At 43.6% G+C, this 10,623-nt stretch overlaps 2 protein-coding genes across 2 annotated transcripts; both read right to left on the bottom strand.

Annotated features, from left to right (window-relative positions):
• Window positions 1-643: 643 nt before the first annotated feature.
• LOC123347711 (olfactory receptor 6C74-like) lies at window positions 644-1,718 on the bottom strand. Its single transcript, XM_044984945.1, has 2 exons — window positions 1,677-1,718; window positions 644-1,567 (listed from the first exon to the last, which is right to left on the bottom strand). Exons 1-2 carry the CDS (start codon window positions 1,716-1,718, stop codon window positions 644-646), a joined length of 966 nt encoding a protein of 321 aa, XP_044840880.1.
• A 52-nt stretch (window positions 1,719-1,770) lies between these two features.
• Window positions 1,771-2,700, bottom strand: LOC123347710 (olfactory receptor 49-like). Its single transcript, XM_044984944.1, has one exon. The coding sequence runs from the start codon at window positions 2,698-2,700 to the stop codon at window positions 1,771-1,773; it is 930 nt and encodes a 309-aa protein (XP_044840879.1).
• Between the last annotated feature and the right edge of the window lie 7,923 nt (window positions 2,701-10,623).

Here is a 10,623-nt window from a genome sequence, read left to right as displayed (position 1 = left end):
CTATTGACTGGATGCTAAAACCACACATGTTGAAATGACAGAGCCCAGAGAATTTTTTCAGATGAATAATTTCCTATGTAAAAAATACAGTTTCAGGTCAGCTAAAGGTATTTGTGAATTCAGTGTGAATTCAAAGAATAGACCTGACCACAAAAAAATGGAAAATAATAATTGAAAACATTTATTTCAACATCTTCAAAAATCAAAAGTTTTCACTTTTCAACAATTTAGCAAGATGTTAAAGAAACATTCTTCCCAAACTGAATTTTGTTTAGTGTTTCATTTCACCAAGCAAAACCTAATAATTTCTATTTTGGGAACAAAGTACCAAGAAAGAGTCTCCATCTCTTGAAGTCTTCCAATCAAGACTGGATGCCTTTCAGGAAGACACACTTTCATTAGACATGAGTTACTAGTCTCATTGCATAACTAATTGGTGGAATTCTGTGGCATGAGTTATCAGGAGCTCACACTTGTTGATCTGAGGATCCCTTTTGGACATACAGATTATCAACCTCGACATGAGGAGATAAATTCACCCCTGTTAACAGCTCAGGACCCACCAAGCCCATTGTGAAGCCAGGCACAAAGTCAAGGACCATCCATGTTCTCTTCACTCCTGTATCTTTGGGGTTCCAGATTTTCATGATATCCTCAGGCACTTAGAAATTGTTCGGCCAAATATGTCCTTCAGAGCCTTTTTGACTTGTTCGTTGCGGAGAGCGTAGATGTAGGGGTTAAAGAGCTGAGTCACCACACAGTACACCAGGGACACAACTTTGTCAAAGTCCTGAGTGCCCCGCTGACCTGGTCGGATGTACCTGAAGATGGTGCTACTGTACAGTATCACAACAACTTTGAGGTGAGCAGAGCAGGTGGAAGAGGCCTTTTCCCCCCCTGTGGTGGATGGGATCCGCATGATAGTACAGATGACACAGCCATAGGAAATTATGGTGACTGTTAAAGTGCCAGGTAAGACCACTACAGCTGCAACCAAGAGCATTAACTCAATGTGTCCCGTGTCGATGCAGGAGAGTTGGAGCAATGCAGCTATATCGCAGTAGAAGTGGTTTATGACATTGAGGCCACAGAACGGTAACAGCACAACCAATGTTGGCGGAAAGATTAAGAGAAAACTCATCACCCAGCAGCCCAGCACTAACTGGAAGCAGACCCTGCCATTCATGACGGTGCCATAACGCAAGGGATGGCAGATAGCTATGTAGCGGTCAAAGGACATCATAGCCACATGGAAAAATACACAGGTGCCCAGGAGGAAGAAAACCAGCAATTGAAGGAAACAACCAGGGAGGGAAATAGATTTTCTCTCTGTCAGGAGGCTGTAGAGGAACCTGGGCATGATGACTAAGCTGAAGCAGATTTCCAAGAGGGAGAAGTTCCTGAGGAAGAAATACATGGTGTACTGGAGGCAATGGTCCACCAAGGAGAGGGTGAGAACAGCAATGTTACCCATCACAGTCAAGAAGAAGACAACCGATAGAACCACAAACAGGATGATGTTGACATGGTGGTCGTTGGATAGTCCCACAATGATGAATTCTAAGGCCTGTTTTATAGCGAAGGTCAGACTTGATGATCAAATAGTCCATTTTGGCCTTATATCCTATGCATCTAGCCATGGGGAAATAAATTCACTCCTATTTACTGCTCAGGACCCCCAAGTCCACTGGGTAGCCTGGCATGAAACCAAAGACCATCCAGGTTCTGTGTGTACCTGCCTCTTTGTGGTTAGGGATTTTCATGAGAGACTCACTTAGAAAATGCTCTGCTGCAGATGTCCTTCAGGGCCTGTTTGACTTGTTTGTTGCGGAGAGCATAGATGTAGGGGTTAAAGAGTTGGGCCACCACAGAGAAGAAAAAGGCCACAAATTTGTCAAATTCTTGCACTCCCCGCTGACTTCTTCGGACATACCTGAAGATGGAGCTACTGTACAATATCACAACAACCAGGAGGTGAGCGGAGCAGGTGGAAAAGGCCTTTTTCCTTCCTGTGGTGGATGGGATGCGCAAGATAGTACAGATGATACAGCCATAGGAAATGATAGTGACAGTGAAATTTCCAAGTACGAAAAGTGAAGTTGAAAGCAAGAGCATTACCTCAATGTGTCCCGTGTCTATGCAGGAGAGCTGGAGCAATGCGGCTGTGTCGCAATAGAAGTGGTTTATGACATTGGGGCCACAGAATGGCACCAGGACGGCCATAAAGGCTGGGGGAAACATTATAAGTAAACTCATCACCCAGCAGCCCAGAACTAACTGGAAGCAGACCTTGCCATTCATGATTGTGCCGTAATGCAAGGGACGGCAGATAGCCATGTAGCGGTCAAAGGACATCATACCCACATGGGAAAATATACAGGATCCCAGGACAAAGAACAACAACAACTGAAGGAAACAACCAGGGAGGGAAATAGATTTTCTCTCTGTCAGGAGGCTGTAGAGTAACCTGGGCATGATGACTAAGCTGAAGCAGATTTCCAAGAGGGAGAAGTTCCTGAGGAAGAAATACATGGGCGATTGGAGGCGATGGTCCACCAAGGAGAGGGTGACAACAGCAATGTTACCCATCACAGTCAAGAAGAAGACAACCGATAGAACCACAAACAGGATGATGTTGACATGGTGGTCGTTGGACAGTCCCACAATGATGAATTCCACCACCATGGTCTGGTTCTTCATTTTTCACTCATCTTTAAAGAAAAAATAAACCATGTTAAAATCAGCGCCGATAGGCCAATAAGGAGAGAACGCCTGCAGGGAAACTCTACACATAAATAGAACTAATCTCTTTAATAATTTCTTTGAAAAAGTCATACGTTTTACCAGTATTTATCATAGATTTTTAAGGACAGAAGGCACCAGTATGATCATCTATTCTAACTTCTTATATAGAATGGACCAAATGTGTAATGACGTGAAACAAAGCTCTCAGGTTACGTCCATGAATCCACGCTGACTGGAACTAATTCTGTTATCCGCCTCTATTTGTCTGTTAATCGAGAAGTTCTTCTTCTGGCTGTCTGCAGATTCAGCTGGAAATTGCTCTAACACAACATATTGATTACAAATTAGAAAGGATTTTGCTTCCTAAACTCTGGTTTCATTCCCACAGACACCCACCATTCCTTGTATTGACTAGAAGCATAGCTTGAATGACTAAATTTTAAATCAGTCACATTACCCAACTTGGACCTGATCCAACGGTCTTCAAAGTCAATTGAGAGCCTAACACTGGCTCCAGAGGGCTCTCAGACAATGTTAAGATGCTGGTGGCTATGGAGAGGTACTTACAGAGTTGGAAAATGGAGAGTGAGGTCACAAACATTCGTCTGCAGAGACGGCTGCTCTCCTCATCACAAACAGAACCTGAAGAAAAGCCCTGTGTCTTTGCAGATTGGGTCCCATGCACCTCTCCAAACACTTCTTTTCTCAAAAGCTCTACTTTTTCAACAGTATTTCTCTGGGAGTTTGAATACACAAAACAAGAAGGTCTCTTATTTCTCAGAGATTCCCATTTTGCAATAAGCCATCTCATCCATTTGCTTGGCTTTGCAGCTAGGGGTAGCAGAATTTTTTGCAATGACACTTGTCATACCTTCATCACCATGATGAAACAAATCTGATTGTTTCCACATTAAATGTATCCCATAACAGGGATCCCTGAAGTAATGGTAGCGGCATTGTGTCTACTTGCAAACCTCAAAGATTCATACCCTGCAAAGATCTCCAAAGTCACCACATTGCGCACCTTCAAATCCATCCTCAGAGCTCACCAGATGCCACAATCGCCAGGAGACACTAAAGAATGACAGCTGTTGTGTCACCACTGCTCTTCACATCTGTCATTATTTTCTACACGTTTATCTCCCAACTATGCTGTTGATGACATCCATATATTTCTGACTCATGCTACACAGAGTGAATATTTTCGGGAGAGCTCCCTTCTTTGCCTAGCACAATGGGACTGGGATCCTAAACAGGGGCCTCGATCTCAGACCACAGAATAAAAAAATAATAATAACTGCCAGGCTCTTCAAATCGAGATTGCTTTAAAATCCCACCGCAACCATCCTGTTCTCTTCATCCTCACTCAGACTCTGACTATGGAGACCTTAGAAACACCTGCAATTGTCACAGAAATCCTGCAGCTGCTGAATCAAGATGCTCCGATTTGGCCCTGTCTATCTATGCCATTCTATATAACAGATCATGAGGATAAACCTGGGCTATATTAAACAACCCCTCCCTTTTGTGTTCTCATTTATAATAGTCGTCATGTCTTGTATTCTTGTCCCTCAGTTTTGGCTTTGACCCCTGAGGCCAATTAGCTAATGAGCTTTGCTGACAACACTGTAGGGACACACTTCTGCTCCCTTCTTCTAAAAGTTTTAGAAAAGAATAGGTTGATGTTATGTTTCTTCATTCCCCAGGGAGAAGCCAATGGGTTCTGTGTCTCCATGTGCCAACTCACTCATTTTCTTGGCAAGACAGAGAATTGCTACAGGGAGATGGAGGAGATGGCCTTGGTGTTTCCCGATTGGATCAAGAAGGCGGCTATTAAGAGAACCATGAATAGGAAGATATTTAAATGATTGGTCATTGGCCAGGCCCAAGAGAATGAACTCTTCTACCATGGTGGTTGTCCATTGACATGTATTCGTTCTAGGCAGAAGGCAGGCCCCTGCCCAGAGGTACTGTCTTGTCAGCAGAGAAACTGAAGTCACCCTGGTAGGATCCTGTGTTCCCTGATGAGGCTGTCTGGTGAGTCACCTGAATGAGAGACGGGACGATGATGAAAGACTCACTCATGCTGTTCAGCCATTTTTCACCAACTTCAATTGAGGGAAGTTGCTGCAAGTGTGGGGGGCAGGCAGAGGTGACCCTGCCCACCTAAGCAAAGATGGTCCCCAAGAACTCCCAAGGGAAGGGTGAGCTAGCGTGAGGAGGAAATGCATGTCAGATAAGAACATAAGAATATAGGAACAGCCCTACGGGGTCAGACCAAAGGTTCGTCTAGCCCAGTATCCTCTCTCCCTACAGTGGCCAATGCCAGGTGCCCCTGAGGGAATGAACAGGACAGGTAATCATCAACTGATCCATCCCCTGTCACTCACACCCAGCTTCTGGAATACACAATCCAGGTTAATTCCATAATTCACCAAACATCAGTCTGAAATCTGATCTCTTTAATTCAGGCTTTTATACAGGGTAAATATGATCTGCGCCATTAATGAGAAAATTAAACCTAACCCTCCCTGTCTGAAATATTGTCAGGTACATTCTCGATGTACATAATTGAAATACAATCAGTTGCTCATTGCCTCATTAAGTTAATTACACCTGTAGTAAGAGGAGGCCCTAAGATATAAACCTTGGTATCAGAGGCCTGGTATGAGGCCTGGGGCGTGAACTAAAGTAATGATCAAGACTTTGCTAACATAAAGCAAAGTTAAGCTGTGAGCCAGAGGCCGGCCCTGCTCACAGAAGCTGGCAAGGAAAGGGCTGATGCTGCAAGAAGATACGTACCTAAAAGGTACTGAACACTAGATATCAGAACATTCACATACTTACACATTCCACACAGATAACAAGAACAGGCTGGCCCATCCCAATGACAGGGGAAGAAGGGCAATATGATGGATAGAGTTGTTTTGTTCGAACTAACATGTACTACGTAGAAGGGTTGCACCTCATACATCAAGTGTGATGTGTAAGTTGTTTGTACCTCTGTATAAGAATGCATCGCTGGGGCGGTGTCTTTGTCCAGCCGAGGGGGCAGTGGAAAGTCCCGCCACTGACTGAGCCAGGTCCATTGGCAAGAGGCACCTATTAGTAGTATGCCCGGTAGACTAAGTAATCTACGGGGAACTGCAATCTGTGTCCGAGGTCGCAATAAACCTAGCTGACGTGACTTTGCATCTTACTGGACTCTGTGGTTATTGGGGGTTCTCGTCGGGTCTGCTGTGTCAGCTATCTGCAGAGCTGGGGCAGCACACAGAGGGAACACACGCACGCAGCCGAGTGATATCAACATTGGAGAAAGCAGAGCACCACACCGGTAGAACTCTGACAACAACACCCACCGGTAACCTGCAGCTGGTTCATTGTTGTAGGGATGGAGTGTCTTGGAATGCTTGCAATCTTTTTTCTGTGCTCACATGATAAGAACATAAGAACATAAGAATGGCCAGACTGGATCAGACCAAAGGTCCATCTAACCCAGTATCCTGTTTTCTGACAGTGGCCAGTGCCTGGTGTTCCAGAGGGAATGAACAGAACAGGTAACCATCAACTGATCCATCCCCTGTTGCTCATTCCCAGCTTCTGGCAAACAGAGGCTAGGGACACCATCCCGTGCCCATCCTGGCTAATAACCATTGATGGACCTGTCCTCCATGAACTTATCTAGTTCTTTTTTGAACCCTGTTATCGTCTTGGCCTTCATGACATCTTCTCACAAGGAGTTCCATAGGTTAACTGTATGTTGTGTGAAGAAAAACTTCCTTTTATTTATTTTAAACCTGCTGCCTATTAATTTCATTTGGGGGCACATGCTTCTGTACTGCTGTTTAGGCTGACACACCCCTTGTTTCCAAAATGTTAGAGTTACATTTGAGTCACTCGACTTCAGTTACTGTACTAGATCTAAAGTGAGCGTGGCCTCACTGGGTATGTCTAAGCTGCAGTCACTGGGTATAGTTACCATACATCTAGGAATGGTTACTGTTTTTATATGTTTTTTCTGTAATACCTTTATGTTAAGAATAAATGTGCTGGCTTAGAAAGCACCAGGAGGTAACCTGTCACTGTTTGAAGTTCATTGTTCAGAGCCCTTGATGAGAAAGCATCAGAAAGGAACTGGGGAAACTTCTGGGATGGGAGGAGCCTATACAGGAGAGATGGGCTCCACCTAAACCAAAGTGGAACCAGACTGCTGGCACTAAACATTAAAAAGGTTGTAGAGCAGTTTTTAAACTAGGAGATGGGGGAAAGCCGACTGCTGCAGAGGAGCGTGTGGATCGGACACAGACTTCTCTTAGGGGAGAGTCTTATGATAGAGAATCTCCAGGTTATAGTCAGGAGCAGAGGACTGAAAAGTATAATGTAAGGGCCGGATCAGATGATAAACAGTCACATAAAAAAGAATCTGGCACATCAGAAAAAGGCAGGCTATTAAACAGGGACAAGTTTTTAAAGTGCTTGTTCACAAATGCCAGAAGTCTAAATAATAAGATGGGTGAACTAGAGTGCCTTGTGATAAAGGAGGATATAGATATAATAGGCATCACAGAAACCTGGTGGACTGAGAGCAATCAATGGGACACAATCATTCCGGGGTACAAAATATATCGGAAGGACAGAACAGGCCATGCAGGGGGAGGGGTGGCACTATATGTGAAAGAAAGTGTAGATTCAAATGAAGTAAAAATCTTAAGCGAATCCACATGTTCCATAGAGTCTCTATGGATAGAAATTTCATGCTCCAGTAAAAATATAACAGTAGGGATCTATTATCGACCACCTGACCAGGACAGTAATAGTGATGATGAAATGCTAAGGGAAATTAGAGAGGCTATCAAAATTAAGAACCCAATAATAGTGGGGGATTTCAATTATCCCCATATTGACTGGGAACATTTCACTTCAGGACGAAATGCAGAGATAAAATTTCTCGATACTTTAAATGACTGCTTCATGGAGCAGCTGGTACGGGAACCCACAAGGGGAGAGGCAACTCTAGATTTAATCCTGAGTGGAGCGCAGGAGCTGGTCCAAGAGGTAACTATAGCAGGACCGCTTGGAAATAGTGACCATAATACAATAGCATTCAACATCCCTGTGGTGGGAAGAACACCTCAACTGCCCAACACTGTGGCATTTAATTTCAAAAGGGGGAACTATACAAAAATGAGGGGGTTAGTTAGACAAAAGTTAAAAGGTACAGTGACTAAAGTGAAATCCCTGCAAGTTGCATGGGCCCTTTTTAAAGACACCATAATAGAGGCCCAACTTCAATGTATACCCCAAATTAAGAAAAACAGTAAAAGAACTAAAAAAGAGCCACCGTGGCTTAACAACCATGTAAAAGAAGCAGTGAGAGATAAAAAGACTTCCTTTAAAAGGTGGAAGTCAAATCCTAATGAGGCAAATAGAAAGGAGCACAAACACTGGCAACTTAAGTGCAAGAGTGTAATAAGAAAAGCCAAAGAGGAGTTTGAAGAACGGCTAGCCAAAAACTCCAAAGGTAATAACAAAATGTTTTTTAAGTACATCAGAAGCAGGAAGCCTGCTAAACAACCAGTGGGGCCCCTTGATGATCAAAATACAAAAGGAACACTTAAAGACGATAAAGTCATTGCGGAGAAACTAAATGGATTCTTTGCTTCAGTCTTCATGGCTGAGGATGTTAAGGAGATTCCCAAACCTGAGCTGGCTTTTGTAGGTGACAAATCTGAGGAACTGTCACAGATTGAAGTGTCACTAGAGGAGGTGTTGGAATTAATTGATAAACTCAACATTAACAAGTCACCGGGACCAGATGGCATTCACCCAAGAGTTCTGAAAGAACTCAAATGTGAAGTTGCGGAACTATTAACTATGGTTTGTAACCTGTCCTTTAAATCGGCTTCGGTACCCAATGACTGGAAGTTAGCTAATGTAACGCCAATATTTAAAAAGGGCTCTAGGGGTGATCCCGGCAATTACAGACGGGTAAGTCTAACGCCGGTACCGGGCAAATTAGTTGAAACAATAGTAAAAAATAAAATTGTCAGACACATAGAAAAACATAAACTCTTGAGCAATAGTCAACATGGTTTCTGTAAAGGGAAATCATGTCTTACTAATCTATTAGAGTTCTTTGAAGGGGTCAACAAACATGTGGACAAGGGGGATCCAGTGGACATAGTGTACTTAGATTGCCAGAAAGCCTTTGACAAGGTCCCTCACCAAAGGCTCTTACGTAAACTAAGCTGTCATGGGATAAAAGGGAAGGTCCTTTCGTGGATCGAGAACTGGCTAAAGGACAGAGAACAAAGGGTAGGAATTAATGGTAAATTCTCCCCAAGGGTCAGTCCTAGGACCAATCCTATTCAATTTATTCATAAATGATCTGGAGAAAGGGGTAAACAGTGAGGTGGCAAAGTTTGCAGATGATACTAAACTACTCAAGATAGTTAAGACCAAAGCAGATTGTGAAGAACTTCAAAAAGATCTCACAAAACTAAGTGATTGGGCAACAAAATGGCAAATGAAATTTAATGTGGATAAATGTAAAGTAATGCACATTGGAAAAAATAACCCCAACTATACATACAACATGATGGGGGCTAATTTAGCTACAACGAGTCAGGAAAAAGATCTTGGCGTCATCGTGGATAGTTCTCTGAAGATGTCCACGCAGTGTGCAGAGGCGGTCAAAAAAGCAAACAGGATGTTAGGAATCATTAAAAAGGGGATAGAGAATAAGACTGAGAATATATTATTGCCCTTATATAAATCCATGGTACGCCCACATCTCGAATACTGTGTACAGATGTGGTCTCCTCACCTCAAAAAAGATATTCTAGCACTAGAAAAGGTTCAGAAAAGGGCAACTAAAATGATTAGGGGTTTAGAGAGGGTCCCATATGAGGGAAGATTAAAGAGGCTAGGACTCTTCAGCTTGGAAAAGAGAAGGCTAAGGGGGGACATTATAGAGGTATATAAAATCATGAGTGATGTTGAGAAAGTGGATAAGGAAAAGTTATTTACTTATTCCCATAATACAAGAACTAGGGGTCACCAAATGAAATTAATAGGCAGCAGGTTTAAAACAAATAAAAGGAAGTTCTTCTCCACGCAGCGCACAGTCAACTTGTGGAACTCCTTACCTGAGGAGGTTGTGAAGGCTAGGACTATAACAATGTTTAAAAGGGGACTGGATAAATTCATGGAGGCTAAGTCCATAAATAGCTATTAGCCAGGATGGGTAAGAATGGTGTCCCTAGCCTCTATTCGTCAGAGGATGGAGATGGATGGCACTTGATCATTGCCTGTTACGTTGACTCCCTCTGGGGAACCTGGCATTGGCCACTGTCGGTAGACAGATACTGGGCTAGATGGACCTTTGGTCTGACCCAGTACGGCCTTTCTTATGTTCTTATGTTCTTATGTTAAGCAACACCTAGGCACTGTGCATTAGGCAGGGTGTCTTGCGGGGGTCCCCCATGTATACCAGGGGGTTGTTCATTCCTTAATACCCCCAGTTAGAAAGGCCTGGCACAAAGGTCCTTGCTCAGTGACAGGTGATGGCTGGAGACCTGACTGGACATTCTGGGAGTGGACCAGGGAGAGGGATACAGGTACGGTGACCCTGAGTCTGTGATAGTTTGCCTTAAGGAAGGGGAAATGTAATGAATGCTGGTGACCAAAGGTGACTGCAAAGATGCATTGGGATTGTTGCAGAATGTCCATGTGCTTTGGAGAGGAAGGATGTGCTTGTGCCTGAGATATCGGCCTAAGAGTAGACATAGTTGGGCTTAATTCTTTGTTCTGCCACAGAATCCTTGTGTGACAACTGGGAAGTCCCTGCATCTCTCAGTGCCTCGTTCCCCTGCTGGT

The sequence above is a fragment of the Mauremys mutica genome, chromosome 13, assembly GCF_020497125.1.
Source record: "Mauremys mutica isolate MM-2020 ecotype Southern chromosome 13, ASM2049712v1, whole genome shotgun sequence".
NCBI lineage: Eukaryota > Metazoa > Chordata > Testudines > Geoemydidae > Mauremys > Mauremys mutica.
This window is presented reverse-complemented; position numbering and strand designations above follow the sequence as displayed.